The sequence below is a fragment of the Nerophis ophidion genome, linkage group LG26 (assembly GCF_033978795.1).
Source record: "Nerophis ophidion isolate RoL-2023_Sa linkage group LG26, RoL_Noph_v1.0, whole genome shotgun sequence".
In the NCBI taxonomy this organism is placed as follows: Eukaryota; Metazoa; Chordata; class Actinopteri; order Syngnathiformes; family Syngnathidae; genus Nerophis; species Nerophis ophidion.
Genome location: NC_084636.1, coordinates 33,940,912 through 33,965,854, shown reverse-complemented (window position 1 = coordinate 33,965,854; position 24,943 = coordinate 33,940,912). Strand labels below are relative to the sequence as shown.

General features: G+C 36.1%; 2 protein-coding genes across 2 annotated transcripts in view; one reads left to right on the top strand and one right to left on the bottom strand.

The window, feature by feature from the left end:
* Positions 1–13,758, bottom strand: part of cltrn (collectrin, amino acid transport regulator) — a 29,573-nt gene extending 15,815 nt beyond the window's left edge. The window contains exons 1-5 of the mRNA XM_061888494.1: positions 13,525–13,758; positions 4,897–4,955; positions 4,643–4,728; positions 4,468–4,584; positions 165–359 (exon numbers count right to left, since the gene is read on the bottom strand). Coding sequence (XP_061744478.1) covers positions 165–359; positions 4,468–4,584; positions 4,643–4,728; positions 4,897–4,955; positions 13,525–13,591 — 524 coding nt within the window. The 5' untranslated portion in view covers positions 13,592–13,758. The remainder of the gene's footprint in view (positions 1–164; positions 360–4,467; positions 4,585–4,642; positions 4,729–4,896; positions 4,956–13,524) is intronic.
* Positions 1–24,943, top strand: part of nhsa (Nance-Horan syndrome a (congenital cataracts and dental anomalies)) — a 181,408-nt gene that overhangs the window by 6,998 nt on the left and 149,467 nt on the right. The window contains exons 2-3 of the mRNA XM_061888492.1: positions 20,936–21,145; positions 22,824–22,885. The gene's annotated coding sequence lies outside the window, so the exon portion shown is untranslated. The remainder of the gene's footprint in view (positions 1–20,935; positions 21,146–22,823; positions 22,886–24,943) is intronic.

The following is a 24,943-nucleotide window of genomic DNA, read 5'->3' as shown; positions in this document are numbered from 1 at the left end:
GGCCAGTAGGTGGTGATAATAGGTTGTAGTGTGCATTAGAGGCCAGTAGGTGGTGATAATAGGTTGTAGTTTGTATTAGTGGCCAGTAGGTGGTGATAATAGGTTGTAGTGTGCATTAGAGGCCAGTAGGTGGCGATGTGGTGACGAACAAAGGTTTCGCTTACCGCCTTTTCTGCACGGCGGAGTAGGCGAGCAGGACCACGAAGGCGGCCCCCACGGCGCCCATCACCACCCCGAAGGCGATGAGCCAGGGGGGCGTGTCTTGCAACACGGGCGCCGCCAGCGTGGGCGCGATGCCAACAAACTCTAGCGTTCTGTCCGTCAGCAGGAAGGCACTGTTGATGCGACTCCTCGACTTCCTGTTTGATGAAGATGAAGAAGAAGATGATAATGGTGATGATGTAATGACGGTGATGATGATGGTGATGGTGATGATGTAATGATGGTGATAATGATAATGTAATGAGGATGGTGATGATGTAATGATGATAATGTAATGATGATGATGATGATGATGACGATGATGTAATGATGGAGATGATGATGTATTAATGATGATGATATGATGATGATGATGATGATGTATTCATGGTGATGATGTGATGATGATGATGATGATGATGTATAAATGATGATGTAGTGATGACAATGATGATGTAATAATGATGATGTGATAATGATGATGATAATGATGGCGATGATGTAATGATGGAGATGATGATGTATTAATGATGATGATATGATGATGATGATGATGATGTATTCATGGTGATGATGTGATGATGATGATGATGATGATGTATAAATGATGATGTAGTGATGACAATGATGATGTAATAATGATGATGTGATAATGATGATGATAATGATGGCGATGATGTAATGATGGAGATGATGATGTATTAATGATGATGATATGATGATGATGATGATGATGTATTCATGGTGATGATGTGATGATGATGATGATGATGATGTATAAATGATGATGTAGTGATGACAATGATGATGTAATAATGATGATGTGATAATGATGATGATAATGATGGCGATGATGTAATGATGGAGATGATGATGTATTAATGATGATGATATGATGATGATGATGATGATGTATTCATGGTGATGATGTGATGATGATGATGATGTATAAATGATGATGTAGTGATGACAATGATGATGTAATAATGATAATGATGCGATAATGATGATGGTGATAGTGATGGTGATGATTATGGTGATGATGTAATGACGGTGATGATGTAATGATGGTGATGATGATGATGATGATGTTGATGTAATAACGGTGGTGATGACGTAGTAGTGGTAATTATGTATAAATGATGATAATGCTGTATTGATGATGTAACGGTGGCAATGATGATGTAATAATGATGGTGATAGTGATGGCGATGATGTAATGATGGAGATGATGATGTATTAATGATGATGATGTAGTCATGGTGATGATGTGATGATGATGATGATGTATAAATGAGGATGTAGTGATGACAATGATGATGTAATAATGATAATGATGATGGTGATAGTGATGGTGATGATATAATGATTTAATGGTGGCGATGATGTAACGATGGCGATGATGATGTATTGATGATGATGATGATGATGTAATGACGATGATGATATAACGATGGCGATGATAATGTATTGATGATGATGTAATGATGGCGATGATTATATATTAATGATGATGATGTGATGATGAAGATATAATGATGATGACGTAATGATGATGATGATGTATTGATTAGGATACTGTAACGACAATTGCAGCAACTGCCATCATGTAAGATATATTTTATACATCTTACATAATGTACATATTTATAAGATATATTTTAATTTTCCTGAGGGAACGCTCCTGAAGGAATCAATAAAGTACTATCTATCTATCTATCTATCTATCTATCTATCTATCTATCTATCTATCTATCTATCTATCTATCTATCTATCTATCACATGCAGCTACTGCCATCCTGTTGTAAGATACTTGAAATGCAGCTACTGCTATTTTGTATTATTCTTCACATGCAGCTACTGCCACCGCGTACTATACTTCATATGCAGCTACTGCCATCTTGTTGTAAGACACTTTCAATGCAGCTACTGCCCTCTTGTTGTACGATACTTTCAATACAGCTTCTGCCATCTTGTTGTAAGATACTTACAATGCAGCTACTGCCATCTCGTTGTAAAATACTTCACGTGCAGCTACTGCCATCTTGTTGTACGATACTTAACATGCAGCTACTCCTATCATGTTGTAAGATACTTCATATGTAGCTACTGCCATCTTGTTGCAAGTTACTTCACAGGCAGCTACTGCCCTCTTGTTGTAGGATACTTTAAATGCAGCTAGTGCCATCTTGTTGTAAGATACTTCACATGCAGCTACTGCCATCTTGTTGTAAAATATTTCACGTGCAGCTACTGCCATCTTGTTGTACGATACTTCACATCCAGCTACTACTATCATGTTGTAAGATACTTCATATGTAGCTACTGCCATCTTTTTGCAAGTTACTTCACAGGCAGCTACTGCCCTCTTGTTGTAGGATACTTTAAATACAGCTAGTGCCATCTCGTTGTAAGATACTTCACATGCAGCTACTGCCATCTTGTTGTAAGATACTTCATATGCACCTACTGCCATATTGTTGGAGGACATTTACATGCAGTTATTGCTCTCTTTTTGTAAGATACTTTACATGCAGCTACTGCCATCTTGTTATAAGATTATTCACATGCAGCTACTGCCATCTTGTTGTAAGATACTTTAGGTGCAGCTAAACAAGGTCACCTAATATAAAAAAAAATCGATAGATGTACAAACCCCGTTTCCATGTGAGTTGGGAAATTGTGTTAGATGTAAATATAAACGGAATATAATGATTTGCAAATCCTTTTCAACCCATATTCAGTTGAATATGCTACAAAGACAACATATTTGATGTTCAAACTCATAAACTTTATTTTTTTTAGCAAATAATAATTAACTTAGAATTTCATGGCTGCAGCACGTGCCAAAGTAGTTGGGAAAGGGCATGTTCACCACTGTGTTGCATCACCTTTTCTTTTAACAACACTCAATAAACGTTTGGGAACTGAGGAAACTAATTGTTGAAGATTTGAAAGTGGAATTCTTTCCCATTCCTGTTTTATGTAGAGCTTCAGTCGTTCAACAGTCCGGGGTCTCCGCTGTCGTATTTTACCCTTCATAATGTGCCACACATTTTCGATGGGAGACAGGTCTGGACTACAAGTAGGCCAATCTAGTACCCGCACTCTTTTACTACGAAGCCACGCTGTTGCAACACATGGCTTGGCATTGTCTTGCTGAAATAAGCAGGGGCGTCCATGATAACGTTGCTTGGATGACAACATATGTTGCTCCAAAACCTGTATGGACCTTTCAGCATTAATGGTGTCTTCACAGATGTGTAAGTTACCCATGCTTTGGGCACTAATGCACCCCCATACCATCACAGATGCTGGCTTTTCAACTTTGCACCTATAACAATCCGAATGGTTATTTTCCTCTTCGTTCTGGAGGACACCACGTCCTATGTTTCCAAATATAATTTAAATTTGTGGACTCATCAGACCACAGAACACCTTTCCACATTGCATCAGTCTATCTTAGGTGAGCTCGGGCCCAGCCAAGCCGGTGGTCCATCAGGGTGTTGTTGATAAATAGGTTTGGCTTTGCATAGTAGAGCGACCAACTGTGGTTACTGACAGTGGTTTTATGAAGTGTTCCTGAGCCAATGTGGTGATATCCTTTACACACAGTTTTTGATGCAGTACTGCCTGAGGGATCAAAGGTCTGTAGTATCATCGCTTACGTGCAGTGATTCCTCCAGATTCTCTAAACCTTTTGATGATTTTACGGACCGTAGATGGTAAAAACCCTAAATTCTTTGCAACATTGATAAATGTTGTTCTAAAGCTGTTCGACAATTTGCTTAAAAAATTGGTTATCCTCACCCCATCCTTGTTCGTGAAATACTTAGCATTTCATGGAAGCTGCTTTTATACCCAATCGTGGCACCCACCTGTTCCCAATTAGCTTGCACAACTGTGGGATGTTCCAAATAAGTGTATGATGAGCATTCCTCAACTTTATCAGTATGTATTGCCACCTTTCCCAACTTCTTTGTCACGTGTTGCTGGCATCAGATTCTAAAGTTAATGATTATTTGCAACAAACTGTTTATCAGTTTGAACATCAAATATGTTGTCTTTGTAGCATATTCAACTGAATATGGCTTGAAAAGGATTTGCAAATCATTGTATTCCGTTTATATTTACATCTAACACAATTTTCCAACTCACATGGAAACAGGGTTTGTAAAACATAGTAATAAAAATGTATGAGGTCACCTAATGTAGAAGATGAGATAGACATAAAAACATAGTAATAAAAAAAGGTATGAGGTCACCTGACAGCCATTTGCACCTGGTCTCTATCCAGCAGGTGGGAGGTGTTGCCAGGCAACGTGACCACAAACCAGAAGGACACACGGAGTGTTTCCTCACACACCAGGATGTTGGACACTCTGAAAACAATAAGAAAACATGTCTGGCAGAATAATTTTATAACTCAACAATTCTTACTGGAAGTCTTCTCCATCAAAATGGTTCCTCATGGCAAAGGCCAGCGTGGCTCGAAACAGAAACATCTCATTGGGGTTCCAAACATACTGAAATGACACAAACATAGAACATATAACATGTTACATTACATATGGCATAGTACACAACATGTGTCATGTGACTTGTTACATATAACATGTGTCACATGACGTTACATATAACATGTCACATGACGTTACATATTATTACACATGAATAACCTATCAATCACACACCGCATCATCTCCCAGAGCTGTTTGGATGCTGAGTCGCACTTTGTATCCATCTGACGCACCTGCAAACATTGAACATCATCAAACATAAACATCATCAAACGAAAACATCATCAAACATAAATATCAAATGTAAACATAATCAAATATAAACATCAGACACAAACGTCATCATCAAACATTAACCATCACCAAACAAACATCAAATATAAACGTCATGAGCCATTTAACATCGTCAAACATAAACATCATCAAACATTGAACATCATCAAACAAACGTCATCAAAGATGAAACACCATCAAACATAAACATCAGCAAACAAACATAAACATCAAACATTGAACATCATCAAAAATAAATATAATCAAACATTGAACATCATTAAAGATTGACATCATCAAACATTAAACATAATCAAACATTGAACATAATCAAACATCAAACATTGAACATCATCAAACATAAACATCATCAAACATAAACATCACCATGCATAAACGTCATCAAACATTTAACATCAAACAAACATCATCAAACATAAACATCATCAAACATAAACATAATCAAACATAAACATCATCAAACATAAACATCACCAAGCATAAACGTCATCAAACATTTAACATCATCACACATAAACATCACACATAAACATCATCAAACATAAACATAATCAAACATAAACACCATCAAACATAAACATCATCAAACATAAACATCACCAAGCATAAACGTCATCAAACAAACATCATCAAACATAAACATCATCAAACAAACATCATCAAACATAAACATCATCAAACATAAACATAATCAAACATAAACACCATCAAACATAAACATCATCAAATATTGGACATCATCAAACATAAAAGTAATCAAAGATTAAACATCATCCAACATAGACATCATCAAACATTAACATCATCCAACATAGACATCATCAAACATTAAACATAATCAAACACTGAACATCAAATAATTAAACATCAAACATAAACATCCTCTAACATTTAACATAAACCTCAAATATAAATATTATCAAACATAATCAGCAAATGTAAGCATCATCAAATATAAACATCAGACACAAACGTCATCAAACAAAATCATCAAACATTAACCATCACCAAACAAACATCAAATATAAACGTCATGAGCCATTTAACATCATCAAACATAAACATCATCAAACATTGAACATCATCAAACATAAACATCAAACATTGAACATCATCAAAAATAAATATAATCAAACATTGAATATCATTAAACATAATCAAACATTGAACATAATCAAACATAAAAATTATTAAACATCATCAAACATTGAACATCAGCAAACATAAACATCACCAAGCATAAACGTCATCAAACATTTAACATCATCAAACATAAACATCATCAAACATAAACATCACCAAGCATAAACGTCATCAAACATTTAACATCATCAAACAAACATCATCAAACATAAACATCATCAAACATAAACATAATCAAACATAAACATTGTCAAATATTGGACATCATCAAACATAAAAGTAATCAAAGATTAAACATCATCCAACATAGACATCATCAAACATTAACATCATCCAACATAGACATCATCAAACATTAAACATAAACAAACACTGAACATCAAATAATTAAATATCAAACATAAACATCCTCTAACATTTAACATAAACCTAAAATATAAATATTATCAAACATAATCAGCAAATGTAAGCATCATCAAATATAAACATCAGACACAAACGTCATCAAACATAACCATCAAACATTAACCATCACCAAACCAACATCAAATATAAACGTCATGAACCATTTAACATCATCAAACATAAACACCATCAAACATTGAACATCATCAAACAAACGTCATCAAGGATGAAACACCATCAAACATAAACATCATCAAACAAACATCATCAAACATAAACATCAAACATTGAACATCATCAAAAATAAATATAATCAAACATTGAACATCATTAAACATTGACATCAAAAATTAAACATAATCAAACATTGAACATAATCAAACAAACATTATTAAACATCATCAAACATTGAACATCATCAAACAAACATCATCAAATATAAACATCATCAAACATAAACATCATCAAACATAAATATCATCAAACATAAACATCACCAAGCATAAACGTCATCAAACATTTAACATCATCAAACAAACATCATCAAACATAAACATACTCAAACATAAACACCATCAAACATAAACATCGTCAAATATTGGACATCATCAAACATAAAAGTAATCGAAGATTAAACATCATCCAACATAGACATCATCAAACATTAACATCATCCAACATAGACATCATCAAACATTAAACATAATCAAACACTGAACATCAAATAATTAAACATCAAACATAAACATCCTCTAACATTTAACATAAACCTCAAATATAAATATTATCAAACATAATCAGTAAATGTAAGCATCATCAAATATAAACAGACACAAACATCATCAAACATAATCATCAAACATTAACCATCACCAAACAAACATCAAATAAACGTCATGAACCATTTAACATCTTCAAACATAAACATCATCAAACATTGAACATCATCAAACAAACATCATCAAAGATGAAACACCATCAAACATAAACATCATCAAACATTAAACATCATCAAACATAAACATCAAACATTGAACATCATCAAAAATAAATATAATCAAACATTGAACATCATTAAACGTTGACATCATCAAACATTAAACATAATCAAACATTGAACATAAACAAACAAACATTATTAAACATCATCAAACATTGGACATCACCAAGCATAAACGTCATCAAACATTTAACATCATCAAACAAACATAATCAAACATAAACCTCATCAAACATAAACATAATCAAACATAAATACCATCAAACATAAACATCATCAAATATTGGACATCATCAAACATAAAAGTAATCAAAGATTAAACATCATCCAACATAGACATCATCAAACATTAAACATAATCAAACACTGAACATCAAATAATTAAATATCAAACATAAACATCCTCTAACATTTAACATAAACCTCAAATATAAATATTATCAAACATAATCAGCAAATGTAAGCATCATCAAATATAAACATCAGACACAAACGTCATCAAACATAATCATCAAACATTAACCATCACCAAACCAACATCAAATATAAACGTCATGAACCATTTAACATCATCAAACATAAACATCATCAAACATTGAACATCATCAAACAAACGTCATCAAGGATGAAACACCATCAAACATAAACATCATCAAACAAATATCATCAAACATAAACATCAAACATTGAACATCATCAAAAATAAATATAATCAAACATTGAACATCATTAAACATTGGCATCATCAAAAATTAAACATAGTCAAACATTAAACATAATCAAACATAAACATTATTAAACATCATCAAACATTGAACATCATCAAACATAAACATCACCAAGCATAAACATCATCAAACATTTAACACCATCAAACATAAACATCATCAAACATAAACATAATCAAACATAAACATCATCAAACATAAACATCATCAAACATAAACATCACCAAGCATAAACGTCATCAAAAATTTAACATCATCAAACACAAACATCAAATATTGGACATCATCAAACATAAAAGTAATCAAAGATTAAACATCATCCAACATAGACATCATCAAACATTAACATCATCCAACATAGACATCATCAAACATTAAACATCATCAAACACTGAACATCAAATAATTAAACATCAAACATAAACATCCTCTAACATTTAACATAAACCTCAAATATAAATATTATCAAACATAATCAGCAAATGTAAGCATCATCAAATATAAACATCAACCATAAATGTAATCAAACAAACGTCATGAAACCTTTTATATCATCAAACATAAACATAATCAAAGAATTCAACATCATCAAATATAAACGTCATCAAACATAGACATCGTCAATAATTAACATCATCAAACATTAATCATCAAACATTGAACATCATCAAACATTGAACATCATCAAATAATTAATCCTCAAGTATAAATGTCATCAAACATAAACATTGTCTAACATTTGACATTATTAAACAAAATATATTCAAGCATAAACATCATCAAACATAAACAACATTAAATATTATTAAACATAAACCTCAAATATAAACATCATCAAACATAAACATCAAATGTAAACATCAAATATGAACATCATCAAACAAATGTAATGAGACAAACGTCATCAAACCTTTGATATCATCAAACATAAACATAACCAAAGAATTAAACATACTCAAATATAAACGTCATCAAACATAAACATCATCAATCATTAACATCATCAAATATTAATCATCCAACATTGAACATCATCAAACATTGAACATCATCAAATAATTAAACCTCAAGCATAAGCGTCATCAACATAAACATCGTCTCACATTTTACGTCATTAAACAAAAATATATTCAAGCATAAACATCATCAAACATAAACAACATTAATTATCAATAGACATAAACCTCAAATATAAACATAAACATCAAATGTAAACATCAAATATGAACGTCATCAAACAAACGTCATCAAACTTTTGACATCATCAAACAAACATAATCAAATAATTAAACATCAAATATAAACATCATAAAACATAAACATCATCAAACATTAAACATCATCCAACAAACATCATCGAAAATGAAACATCAAACATAAACATAATCGAACATAAACATAAACAAATATTAAACATCATCAAACGTAAACATCATCAATCATAAACATCATCCAACATTGAACATAATCAAACATAAAAATCATCAAGCATTAAACATCAAACATAAACATCATCAAATATAAACATCATCCCGTAAATATCATCCCACATTCCAAATCATGAAACATAAACATTATCAAACATAAACATCATCAAACATAAAAATCATCCCACATTAAACCTCACCAAACATAAACATTATTTCATACTAGACATCATAAAACATAAACATCATCCCACATTGAACATCATCAAACATAAACATCATCAAACATAACATCATTATTTGACATATTCAATGGCATTAAAAAATGATTTGGACACATTTGATTGTGTAAAAAAAGAGTAATTTGACATATTTAATGATATTAAAAAAGTTAATTGAAGTATTCAATTATATAAAAGGAGGACTTTGACATATTTATTGGTATAAAAAACATTATTTTGACACATATAGTGCTGTAAAAAGAGTTATTTGACACATTCAATTGTATAAAATTAGATATTTGACATATTTAGTGGTATAAAAAAAGCAGTTTAGTTGACAGATAATGAGCTGGTGTGTGGAGTGACTCTTGTCACATCAGGTGTCAGCTGCCAGGTGTCAGCTCTCAGATTTCAGGTGTCAGCTGCCAGGTGTGAGGTGCTAGGTGTCAGGTGTGAGGTGCAAGGTGTCAGCTGTCAAGTGTCAGCTGCCAGGTGCTAGGTTCCAGGTCTGAGGTTCCAGATGTCAAGTGTCAGATGTCAGGTGTCAGGTGCTAGGTTCCAGGTGTCATGTGCCAGGTGCCAGATGTCAGATTTTAAGTGTCAGGTGCCAGGGGTCAGATGTCAGGCATCAGGTGTGGTGACAGGTGTCAGGTGTGGTGTCAGGTGCCAGATGTCAGGCACCAGATGTCAGGTGTCAGATGTCAAGTGTCTGGTGCCAGGCTTCAAGTTTTAGGTGCCATGTGTCAGCTGCCAAGTGTCAGGTGCTAGATGTCATGTGCCAGGTGTCAGCTGTCAGGTGTCACTTGCTAGGTGTCAGGTGCCAGGTGTTCCCTGCCAGGTATCAAGGTGCTAGGTGTCAGCTGTCAGGTGTCAGGTGCATGGTGTCAGCTGTCAAGTGTCAGCTGCCAGGTGTCAGGTTCTAGGTGTCAGATGTCAAGTGTCAAATGTCAGATGTCAGGTGTCAGGTGCTAGGTGCCAGGTATCATGTGTCAGGTATCAGGTGCCAGGTGTCAGATGTCAAGTGTTTGGTGCCAGGTTTCAAGTTTTAGGTGCCATGTGTCAGCTGCCAAGTGTCAGGTGCTAGGTGTCAGCTGTCAGGTGTCAGGTCCAAGGTGTCAGCTGTCAAGTGTCAGCTGCCAGGTGTCAGGTGCTATGTGTCAGGTTCCAGGTGTCAGATGTCAAGTGTCAGGTGTCAGGTGCTAGGTGCCAGGTGTCATGTGTCAGGTGTCAGGTGTGGTGTCAGATGTCAGGTGTGGTGTCAGGTTTCAGGTGTGGTGTCAGGTGTCAGCTGTCAGGTGCTCGGTTTCAAGTGCCAGGCGTAAGATGTCAGGTGTTAGGTGTCAAGTCCCAGGTGTCACCTGTCAGGTGCTCGGTTTCAAGTGCCAGGCGTAAGATGTCAGGTGTTAGGTGCCAAGTGCCAGGTGTCAGATGTCTGGTGCCAGGTGTCAGGTGTCAAGTGTCTGGTGCCAGGTTTCAAGTTTTAGGTGCCATGTGTCAGCTGCCAAGTGTCAGGTGCCAGGTGTCCGCTGCCAGGTATCACGTGCTAGGTGTCAGGTGCAAGGTGTCAGCTGTCTAAGTGTCAGCTGCCAGGTGCTAGGTTCCAGGTCTCAGGTTCCAGATGTCAGGTGTCAGGTGCTAGGTTCCAAGTTCCAGGTGTCATGTGTCAGGTTTCAGGTGTCAGGTGTGGTGTCAGGTGCCAGATGTCAGGTTTCAGGTGTCAGCTGTCAGGTGCCCGGTTTCAAGTGCCAGCCGTAAGATGTCAGGTGTTAGGTGCCAAGTACCAGGTGTCAGCTGTCAGGTGCTCGGTTTCAAGTGCCAGGCGTAAGATGTCAGGTGTCAGGTGTCAAGTGCCAGGCGTAAGATGTCAGGTGTCAGGTGCAAGGTTCCAGGTGTCATGTGTCAGGTGCCAGATGTCAGATTTTAAGTGTCAGGTGCCAGGGGTCAGATGTCAGGCATCAGGTGTGGTGTCAGGTGCCAGATGTCAGGTGTCAGATGTCAGGTTTCAGGTGTCAGGTGTGGTGTCAGGTGCCTGATGTCAGGTTTCAGGTGTCAGGTTTCAGGTGTCAGGTGTGGTGTCAGGTGTCAGCTGTCAGGTGCTCGGTTTCAAGTGCCAGGCGTAAGATGTCAGGTGTTAGGTGTCAAGTGCTAGGTGTCAGGTGTCAGCTGTCAGGTGCTCGGTTTCAAGTGCCAGGCGTAAGATGTCAGGTGTCAGGTGCTAGGTTCCAGGTTCCAGGTGTCATGTGTCAGGTGCCAGATGTCAGATTTTAAGTGTCAGGTGCCAGGGGTCAGATGTCAGGCATCAGGTGTGGTGTCAGGTGCCAAATGTCAGGTGTCAGATGTCAGGTTTCAGGTGTCAGGTGTGGTGTCAGGTGCCTGATGTCAGGTTTCAGGTGTCAGGTGTGGTGTCAGGTGTCAGCTGTCAGGTGCTCGGTTTCAAGTGCCAGGCGTAAGATGTCAGGTGTTAAGTGTCAAGTGCCAGGTGTTAGCTGTCATGTGCTCGGTTTCAAGTGCCAGGCGTAAGATGTCAGGTGTCAGGTGCTAGGTTCCAGGTTCCAGGTGTCATGTGTCAGGTGCCAGATGTCAGATTTTAAGTGTCAGGTGCCAGGGGTCAGATGTCAGGCATCAGGTTTGGTGTCAGGTGCCAGATGTCAGGTGTCAGATGTCAGGTTTCAGGTGTCAGGTGTGGTGTCAGGTGCCTGATGTCAGGTTTCAGGTGTCAGGTGTGGTGTCAGGTGTCAGCTGTCAGGTGCTCGGTTTCAAGTGCCAGGCGTAAGATGTCAAGTGCCAGGTGTCAGCTGTCAGGTGCTCGGTTTCAAGTGCCAGGCGTAAGATGTCAGGTGTCAGGTGTCAGGTGCTCGGTTTCAAGTGCCAGGCGTAAGATGTCAGGTGTCAGGTGCTCGGTTTCAAGTGCCAGGCGTAAGATGTCAGGTGTTAGGTGTCAAGTGCCAGGTGTCAGCTGTCAGCTGTCAGGTGCTCGGTTACAAGTGCCAGGCGTAAGATGTCAGGTGTCAGCTGTCAGGTGCCAGGTGTCAGCTGTCAGGTGTCACTTGCTAGGTGTCAGGTGTGGTGTCAGGTGCCTGATGTCAGGTGTCAGGTTTCAGGTGTCAGCTGTCAGGTGCTCGGTTTCAAGTGCCAGGCGTAAGATGTCAAGTGCCAGGTGTCAGCTGTCAGGTGCTCGGTTTCAAGTGCCAGGCGTAAGATGTCAGGTCTCAGGTGTCAGGTGCTAGGTTCAAGGTTCCAGGTGTCATGTGTCAGGTGCCAGATGTCAGATTTTAAGTGTCAGGTGCCAGGGGTCTGATGTCAGGCATCAGGTGTGGTGTCAGGTGCCAGATGTCAGGTGCCAGATGTCAGGTGTCAGATGTCAGGTTTCAGGTGTCAGGTGTGGTGTCAGGTGCCTGATGTCAGGTGTCAGGTTTCAGGTGTCAGGTGTGGTGTCAGGTGTCAGCTGTCAGGTGCTCAGTTTCAATTGCCAGGCGTAAGATGTCAAGTGCCAGGTGTCAGCTGTCAGCTGTCAGGTGTTAGGTGTCAAGTGCCAGGTGTCAGGTGTCAGATGTCAGGTGCCAGGTGCCAGTAGTGGTCCTTACCTGGCGTGCAGAGGTGCTGTGCCAGTGAAGGCAGCAGACAGAGCAGAAAGCAGCACTTGTCCAACATGTTGAGAGCGTGTGAAAGTCAAAGCTGAGGTGCTGAGCAGAGCGGCTGTTGCAGTGCAGGTGTAATAATTAGCCAGGAGCAAACACCTGGGCAAGCAAGTTGTGCACACAGAAAGGAGGTCGGGTTGATGTTGACGTGAAGGTCGCGCAGGTCGGGTTGATGTTGACGTGAAGGTCGCGCAGGAAGGAAGAGGAAATGTGGTGAGCAGAGGATTAAAGGTGAACAACATGACTGGAGGCTGTCAATCATCCATGGAAGTTAATTGTTGATGTTGAGCCAATAAAATAAAAGATGTGTGACCGACCAATCAGATGCTGGCCTCGCACTTTCAGGAAGTCTCTAAAACATTTTTATAGCTGCTAGTTTGTCATTACATGACATCATCGCCTTCTCAACATGTGCTCTCTGGACACCTCATTAGGCACACCTGCACAACAACTTACACCTATTATCCTCTTCTCTTATTATTATCTTAATATTATATCATCTTATTGTCCTCCTATCTTCTTCTTATTATCTTATTGTCATCTTATCTTATTATTATGTTCTCATATTACCTTACTATTATCTTATTATCATCTTATTATTATCTTATCTAATTAATAGGATCTTTTATTGTCACATTATTATCTTATTATCTTATTGTCATCTTATTATCGTCTTATTATTATCTTAGTATTAGCTCATCATCCTATTTTATTATCTTATATTATCTTAATATTATCTTCTTATTGTCTTATTATTATCTTGCTATCTTATCAACTTACTATTTCCTTATATTATCTTAATATTATTGTATTATTATCTAATTATCATCTTATCATCTTAATATTATCTTAATTGTATCTTATCATATTCTCATTATCATTAAATTATTATCTTTTTATAGCTTATCATCTTATTATCTTATATTACCTTTATATTATCTTATTATAATCCTATCATCCTATTATTATCATCTTGTATTATCTTATTGTTATCTTATTATTAGCCCATTATTATCTTGTACTATTGTAATATTATCTTATTTTCATCTTATCATCTTATTACTTATCTTAATATCATCTTATCATCATCATGTCTTCTTATTATGATCTCATCTTATTGTTATCTTATTGTGATCTTATTATGATCTTATTATCTTATTATTATCTCATTATAATCTTATTAGCATCTAATTATTATCTTATTATCATCTTATATCACCTAATTATTATGTTTTTATAATTATATATTATCTTAATATTATGTTGTTATAGTCTTATTATCTAAATATCATGTTATCTTCTTATCATCTTATCTTATTTGGATATCATCTTATTATGATGTTATTATGATCTTATCATTTGTATTATTATCTTATTAGCATCTTGTTATTATGTTATTATCATCTTATCATCTCATTATTATGTTATGTTATCGTAATATATTATCATTATCTTATATCATCAAAATATTATTTTAATATGGTGTTATTATCATCTTATTATCATCTTATCTTATTTGGATATCATCTTATTATGATCTTATTATGATCTTATCATTGTATTATTATCTTATTAGCATCTTGTTATTATGTTATTATCATCTAATTATTATGTTATGGTATCGTAATATATTATTATTATCTTATATCATCAAAATATTATTTTAATATGGTCTTATTATCATCTTATTTTCTTATTATGATCTCATCTTATTATGATCTTATTATGAACTTATCTTGTTATTATCTTATCATCGTATCATCAAAATGTTTATCTCATGTTTTCGTTATATTATATCATTATTATCTTATACTATCCTAATATTATTTTAATATGATCTTATTATTAACTTATTATCATCCTATTATCTTATTATCATCTTATTATCTCATTATTATCTTATATTTTCTTTCATATTGTCCTATCCTATCCTATTAACATCTTATCATCTTATTATTATCTTAGTATCATCTTAAATCACGTCATTATTATTTTATTATCATCTTATTATCTTATAATTATCTTAATATTATGTTGTTATTATATTATTAGCATGTTATTATTATTATCATGGTATTATTTTATTATCATCTTATCATCTTATCATATTATTATCACTGTAATATCATTTTTATTTTTTCATTATTATCTTATTATTACCTATGTATTATCTTATTGTTAAATTATTATTATCTTGTTGTTATTTTATTATGCTCTTATTACAATCTTATTATTGATGACCTCATTTTACTGAAGACTTCAATTAGAAACTATTTAAATGACAAACAAAACTAATACAGTTGTTTATGAATATTTGATATTAAAATCAAATATATGAATGTATAAATAGTACTAGCAGCGGTGTTGTATACAAGTAAGAAAATAGAAGTACTAGAAGTACCGTAGTATTGCAGTAAAATAAAAGTAGTATTGCAGTTTTAGACAACATGTGAGAAGTAGAGAAAGATCATAAAAGTGATGAAACAAAGCAAATAATAAAACAATAAAGTTTACACGCGTGTCATCGCACGTGATCACCTCCCTGGCTGATACTGCTGTCGATCAGATACCACGCCAATGCAACCCATACTGATACCAATACTTTTGACTTGAAATGTCATTATCATCCACTTTGTACTATTTTAAGTCTGTATTGAACAAATGATACACAAAAATTCTCCCTTTCGACCTTTTTCCAAAAAGTCACAAGTGCAAAATACCACAAATAATAAGAGAAATGCTACCACAAAGTTAGCCTTTTTACTTCAAACCCCGTTTCCATATGAGTTGGGAAATTGTGTTAGATGTAAATATAAACAGAATACAATGATTTGCAAATCCTTTTCAACCCATATTTAGTTGAATGCAAAACAAAGACAAGATAGTTGATGTTCAAACTCATAAACTTAATTTTTTTTTGCAAATAATAATTAACTTAGAATTTCATGGCTGCAACATGTGACAAAGTAGTTAGGAAAGGGCATGTTCACCACTGTGTTACATCACCTTTTCTTTTAACAACACTCAATAAACGTTTGGGAACTTAGGAAACTAATTGTTGAAGCTTTGAAAGTGGAATTCTTCCCCATTCTTGTTTTATGTAGAGCTTCAGTCGTTCAACAGTCCGGGGTCTCTGCTGTCGTATTTTACACTTCATAATGCGCCACACATTTTCCATGGGTGACAGGTCTTGACTGCAGGCGGGCCAGGAAAGTACCCGCACTCTTTTTTTTACAAAGCCACGCTGTTGTAACACGTGCTGAATGTGGCTTGGCATTGTCTTGCTGAAATAAGCAGGGGCGTCCATGAAAAAGACGACGCTTACATGGCAGCATATGTTGTTCCAAAACCTGTATGCACCTTTCAGCATTAATGGTGCCTTCACAGATGTGTAAGTTACCCATGCCTTGGGCACTAATGCACCCCCATACCATCACAGATGCTGGCTTTTGAACTTTGCGTAGATAACAGTATGGATGGTTTGCTTCCCCTTTGGTCCAGATGACACGATGTGGAATATTTCCAAAAACAATTTGAAATGTGGACTTGTCAGACCACAGAACACTTTTACACTTTGCATCAGTCCATCTTAGATGATCTCTAGCCCAGAGAGGCCGGCGGCGTTTCTGGATGTTGTTGATAAATGGCTTTTGCTTTGCATAGTAGAACTTTAAATTGCACTTAGAAATGTAACGACCAACTGTATTTAGTGACAGTAGTTTTCTGAAGTGTTCCAGAGCCCATGTGGTGATATCCTTTAGAGATTGATGTCGGATTTTGACACAGTGCCGTCTGAGGGGTCGAAGGTCACGGTCATCTAATGTTGGTTTCCGGCCATGCCGCTTACGTGGAGTGATTTTTCCAGATTTTCTGAACCTTTTGATGATATTATGGACCATAGATGTTGAAATCCCTAAATTTCTTGCAATTGCATTTTGAGAAACGTTGTTCTTAAACTGTTTGACTATTTGCTCACACAGTTGTGGACAAAGGGGTGTACCTCGCCCCATCCTTTCTTGTGAAAGACTGAGCGTTTTTTGGGAAGCTGTTTTTTTACCCAATGATGACACCCACCTGTTCCCAATTAGCCTGCACACCTGTGGGATGTTCCAAATAAGTGTTTGATGTGCATTCCTCAACTTTATCAGTATTTATTGCCACCTTTCCCAACTTCTTTGTCATGTGTTGCTGCCATCAAATTCTAAAGTTAATGATTACTTGCACACACAAAAAATGTTTATCAGTTTGAACATCAAATATGTTGTCTTTGTAGCATATTCAACTGAATATGGGTTGAAAAGGATTTGCAAATCATTGTATTCTGTTTATATTTACATCTAACACAATTTCCCAACTCATATGGAAACGGGGTTTGTATACATTTATATTTATATATTGAATAAATATATATATGAATGTATATATATATATATATATATATATATATATATATATATATATTGTGTACGTATATATATATATATACATATATATATATATATACACATATATGTCTGTTTATATATTTATATATATATATAGTGGTTAAAGGTAAAACATGCACATACATACATATATATACACATATGTATGTATACATATGAATGTATATGTACATATATATGTTTATAAATGAATTTATATTATTGAAATATATATATATATATATATTTAATACATATATATATATATATATATATATATATATATATATATATACATACACATGTATATATGTATATATATATGGGTGTGCGTGCATACATATAAACATACATATTAATATATATGTACATATATGCATATATGAAAGTAAATGTATATTTATTTATATATGTATGTATTTATATATGTATGTATATATATATATATATATATATATATATACACTGTATATAAAGTGGTTAAAGGTAAAAAATATGGACATGCATAATTATGTATACATATGTATGTATATATACATATATTTATATTTTTTATACATATACATATATACATGAATTGACATTATTTTTAATATATACATACACCTGGGGATAGGTTGATTGGCAACACTAAATTGGCCCTAGTGTGTGAATGTGAGTGTGAATGTCGTCTGTCTATCTGTGTTGACCCTGCGATGAGGTGGCGACTTGTCCAGGGTGTACCCCGCCTTCCGCCCGATTGTAGCTGAGATAGGCGCCAGCGCCCCCCGCAACCCCAAAAGGGAATAAGCAGTAGAAAATGGATGGATGGATATATACATACACATGTATATATATATGTGTATGTATATATATATATACATATATATATATATATATATATATATATATACACATAAACATATATATATATATATATATATATATATATATATATATATATATATATATATATATATATATATATATATATATATATATATATATATATATATATATATATATAAACATATATTTAAAGTAAAAACTAGAGATTGACTGATTACAGTACGGCCGATTATCAGTACCGATGTTTGGCATTTTGACTTATATTGGTATTGACCCTTTTTGTATTGATCTATTAATTGTTACAAGGACAAGATGACTAATCAGCAGATACAAAATAAGCATTTATGATATTAATATTTATTATGTACAAAAATAAAGTAGCCAATTATTTATTCTCAGGACTTCTCGTCCTGAGAAGTATTCCTCGGTCTCCTCCACCGCAACACTCACACAGCCACGCCCCCTTTCTCTACTTCCTGGAGTGCTGGCTTACAGTTAGTCTCTTCCGCCTACCTCTCAAAACTCTCATTTTTTGGGAGCAGGGAAATCCAGTTTTTCTCATTCTTTCCTGGCTCCTCCCAGTCCCATTTTGTTTTGTTTCGCCACTGCAACGATGGAGTCGCTCGACAAGCCCCCGCAACACTCGGGCGTGTGAGCTCATTAATAGAGCGCCACGAGTTTCATGTTCCGTCATTCAGCTAAAATGCTAACTTTGTGTGAATATGTTGACAAATGTCATATTTTTACCTATTTTCCCAGGAGATATTTAGAAATAAAATGTTGATTACACGTAATAAAGGTGTTGGATGATTTTTGATGATAAATTAAAGAAAACATCAAACATTATGTCACTCCTGGTCACACCTTTACTACAAAATAATGTTAAAAAAATACCTTAAATCCTTGTCCAGATGTTTACTGAAATCAATCAATCAATGTTTACTTATATAGCCCTAAATCACAAGTGTCTCATAGGGCTGCACAAACCACTACGACATCCTCGGTAGGCCCACATAAGGGCAAGGATAAACTCACACCCAGTGGGACGTCGGTGACAATGATGACTATGAGAACCTTGGAGAGGAGGAAAGCAATGGATGTCGAGCGGGTCTAACATGATACTGTGAAAGTTCAATCCATAATGGATCCAACACAGTCGCGGGAGTCCAGTCCAAATCGGATCCAACACAGCAGCGAGAGTCCCGTTCACAGCGGAGCCAGCAGGAAACCATCCCAAGCGGAGGCGGATCAGCAGCGCAGAGATGTCCCCAGCCGATACACAGGCAAGCAGTACATGGCCACCGGATCGGACCGGACCCCTTCCACAAGGGAGAGTGGGACATAGAAGAAAAAGAAAAGAAACGGCAGATCAACTGGTCTAAAAAGGGAGTCTATTTAAAGGCTAGAGTATACAAATGAGTTTTAAGGTGAGACTTAAATGTTTCTACTGAGGTGGCATCTCGAACTGTTACCGGGAGGGCATTCCAGAGTACTGGAGCCCGAAATGAAAAAGCTCTATAGCCTGCAGACTTTTTTTGGGCTTTGGGAATCACTAATAAGCCTATATATATAATATTCATCTTTAAATCACCATTAAGGAAAATTAATATCGCCTTCAAATATTGGTTGCATTAATCGGTATCAGTATCGGCCCTGGAAAGAACCACATTGGTGGATCTCTAGTAAAAAGAAAAACATTCCAACATTTTCTGTGTTTATAAATGATGAGCTCTTTGTAATATTTCCCTAAAAACTTGAACAAATGTGTAATTATTAATTAATTAAGACCTCTTCCTGCACATTTTGTTGGGAAGTCATGGAGAGAAATGTGTCTTTTTTATCCAACCAAACAGAACAAAATTACTTGGGAGCAAAATACAAACAAACACAAGTTTTTTAATGGTAAAAATGCTTATGATGCAACTTTTGTGGGCGGGGCCTCTCTGAAGGAAGCCTTCCAAGAAAAGGCTTCTTACGTGTTGTTCAGAGGAGGCCACGCCCACGCCATTCAAATTGCATAAGAAGAAGAACAACAACAACAAAGAGACGTAAACAAGTCGAAGTGGACTTGATCAAACTGAAGAGTTTCTTCTTTTTCCTCCCAGGGTCTTCCTCTCAGGACCTGCACATCAGCACCAGGACCCGACCAAGGTTTTGGTGTAAATGAGTGAAGTATGCAAATGGGTGCACGCCCGTGGAGGACGCCAGGAGGAGGGCGGAGGAGCATCCTCCCACACCACCTCCACGCCCACAGAAGAGTCACCCCAGGGCGTCCTCGCTGGACTTCAACAGACTCTCCCAGCAGGGGGCGCCAGGTGACCTGAAATGGAATACACTTTCCTGTTTTAGATCTCTCCTGTTTTAGATCTTTTTCATCCATCTATCCATCCATTTTCCTACCGCTTGTCCCTTTTTGGGGTCGCGGGGGGTGCTGGAGCCTATTATCCATCCATCCATTTTCTACCGCTTGTCCCTTTTGGGGTCGCGAGGGGTGCTGGAGCCTATCTCAGCTGCATTTGATGTGTGATTAAAAAAAAAGTGTATATATATATATATATATATATATATATATATATATATATATATATATATCCATCCATTTTGCTACCGCTTTTTCCCTTTGGGGTCACGGGGGGCGCTGGTGCCTATCTCAGCTACAATCAGGCGGAAGGCGGGTACACCCTGGACAAGTCGCCACCTCATTGCAGGGCTATACACGCAATGGGAGAGTGGCCGTGCGCAACCCGAGTGTCCCTGGTTCAAATCCCACCTAGTACCAACCTCGTCACGTCCGTTGTGTCCTGAGCAAGACACTTCACCCTTGCTCCTGATGGCTCCTCCTTGGCGCCTTGCATGGCAGCTCCCTCCATCAGTGTGTGAATGTGTGTGTGAATGGGTAAATGTGGAAGTAGTGTCAAAGCGCTTTGAGTACCTTGAAGGTAGAAAAGCGCTATACAAGTACAACCCATTTATCATTTATATATATATATATGTACAGTATATAACAAAACAAAGAAAGTGATTATCACTTTTTATGCATATATTTATAAAAAGATAAAAAAATGTGTTTTTGTTTTTATATATTTAAAAAAAGAAAATATACAAAAGCAAAAAAAGGAACTCGTTTTTATGTTATTATATACTTTTAAACAATTTTTATTAAAGTAAAAATAAATGGTATGTACAAAAAAATAACATGTTTTAATTTATTTTTTAATATTTTTTAATAAATGTATATATACATTTATATATCCATCCATTTTCTACCGCAAATTCCCTAGGCGCTGGTGCCTATCTCCGCTACAATCGGGCGGAATGCGGCGTACACACTGGACAAGTCACCATCTCATCGCAGACATTTATTTATATACATTTAATAAAAAAGTCTTAAAAACTAAATTAATATATGTTATTGTTTTATTTATATATATATATATATATATATATATATATATATATATATATATATATATATATATATATATATATATATATATACACATATATATGAAAACAGAAAAAATATATTTACAAAAAATGAAAACTTTATTTTTTCTTTTTTATAAATGTTCAAATAAAAAATAGAAGAATAAATAAATACAAACATTTTATTTTTTCTTTTATTTACAAATACATATATATATATACATATATATATATATATATATATATATATTTAAGTATATATATATACATACATATTTAGAAGAAAAATATATAATTAAAATATAAACACTCTTTTCTAAAACTTCATAGAATAAAGCATTTATTTTTCTCTTTTTATATAAATATATAAAAAAAACAAAATATATAATAAATTAACAGGACTTTTATTCATTCTTGGTTTATAAATATTCATAAAAAAATAGACTCGAAAGGTGGGATTTTTTTTCGACATTTCTCAACGTGTCCTTTGATTGGCAGACAATGATACGTTTTTTTGTGAACTAAAGAGGATTTTTATGATGACATCACTTGCTTGTTTCTTCTAAGGTGTGAAAAGTGGATGGTTTCCTCCCCCTCAAGCACTTCCTCCCCAACCTTTGAACTCCCAGGTGAGTGCTTTGATTGCTCTGTCCAGGCACCTGTAGAGGGCAACACATTAAAAATAATGGGAATCTAAATAGTCTGTTACCGTGTCAAACTGTCACCACACACAGTAAAGCCTTGATTAAGTCATGTTGGATTTAAACATGAAATTTACCTCATAAAATGTGATGAATTATGACCAAGTGTAAATCAATCAATCAATCAATCAATCAATGATTATTTATATAGCCCTAAATCACTAGTGTCTCAAAGGGCTGCACAAACCACAACACAAACCACAACGTCATCCTCGGTAGAGCCCACATAAGGGCAAGGAAAACTCACACCCAGTGGGACGTCGGTGACAATGATGACTATGAGAAACCTTGGAGAGGACCACTAATGTGGGCAACTGCCACCCTCTAGGGGAACCGAAAGCAATGAATGTCGAGCGGGTCTAACATGATACTGTGAAAGTTCAATCCATATTGGATCCAACACAACCGCGAGAGTCCAGTCCAAAGTGGATCCAACACAGCAGAGAGAGTCCCGTCCACAGCGGAGCCAGCAGGAAAGCATCCCAAGCGGAAGCGGAGCAGCAGCGCAGAGATGTTCCCAGTCGATACACAGGCGAGCGGTCCATCCTGGGTCCCAACTCAGGAAAGCCAGTACTTCATCCATGGCCACCATACCGGACCCCCTCCAGTGGGAAAGAGGAGAAAAAGAAAAGAAACGGCAGATCAACTGGGCTAAAAAGGCTGTTTATTTAAAGGCTAGAGTATACAAATTAGTTTTAAGGTGAGACTTAAATGTTTCGATAGCCCGCAGACTTCTTTTGGGCTTTGGGAATCACTAATAAGCCGGAGTCCTTTGAACGCAGATTTCTTGCCGGGACATATGGTACAATACAATCGGCAAGATAGGATGGAGCTAGACCGTGTAGTATTTTATACGTAAGTAGTAAAACCTTAAAGTCACATCTTAAGTGCACAGGAAGCCAGTGCAGGTGAGCCAGTACAGGCGTAATGTGATCAAACTTTCTTGTTCTTGTCAAAAGTCTAGCAGCCGCATTTTGTACCAACTGTAATCTTTTAATGCTAGACATGGGGAGACCCGAAAATAATACGTTACAGTAATCGAGACGAGACGTAACAAACGCATGGATAATGATCCCAGCGTCTTTAGTGGACAAAATGGAGCGAATTTTAGCGATATTACGGAGATGAAAGAAGGTCGTTTTAGTAACGCTTTTAATGTGTGGCTCAAAGGAGAGAGTTGGGTGGAAGATAATACCCAGATTCTTTACCGTGTCGCCTTGTTTAATTGTTTGGTTGTCAAATGTTAGAGTTGTATTATTAAATAGAGTTCGGTGTCTAGCAGGACCGATAATCAGCATTTCCGTTTTTTTGGCGTTGAGTTGCAAAAAGTTAGCGGACATCCATTGTTTGATTTCATTAAGACACGCCTCCAGATGACTACAATCCGGCGTGTTGGTCAGCTTTAGGGGCATGTAGAGTTGGGTGTCATCAGCATAACAGTGAAAGCTAATACCGTATTTGCGTATGATGTCACCTAGCGGCAGCATGTAGATGCTGAAGAGTGCAGGGCCAAGGACCGAACCCTGGGGAACTCCACACGTTACCTTAACATAGTCCGAGGTCACATTTTTATGGGAGACGCACTGCATCCTATCAGTAAGATAAGAGTTAAACCAAGACAGGGCTAAGTCTGACACACCAATTCGTGTTTTGATACGCTCTAATAAAATATTATGATCGACGGTATCGAAAGCAGCGCTAAGATCGAGGAGCAGCAACATAGATGACCCATCAGAATCCATCGTTGGCAATAGATCATTAGTCATTTTTGCGAGGGCTGTCTCCGTCGAGTGATTTGCCCTGAAACCGGATTGAAAGGTTTCACATAGATTGTTGGACGCTAAGTGTTCATTTAGCTGCTCTGCAACATTTTTTTTCAAGGATTTTTGATATAAAAAATCTCTGACACTGATCGTACAGGGAGCGGACCGCCACAATAAGACAGTCCGATACCCCATACTCTCTGAGCACTCCCCACAGGACTTC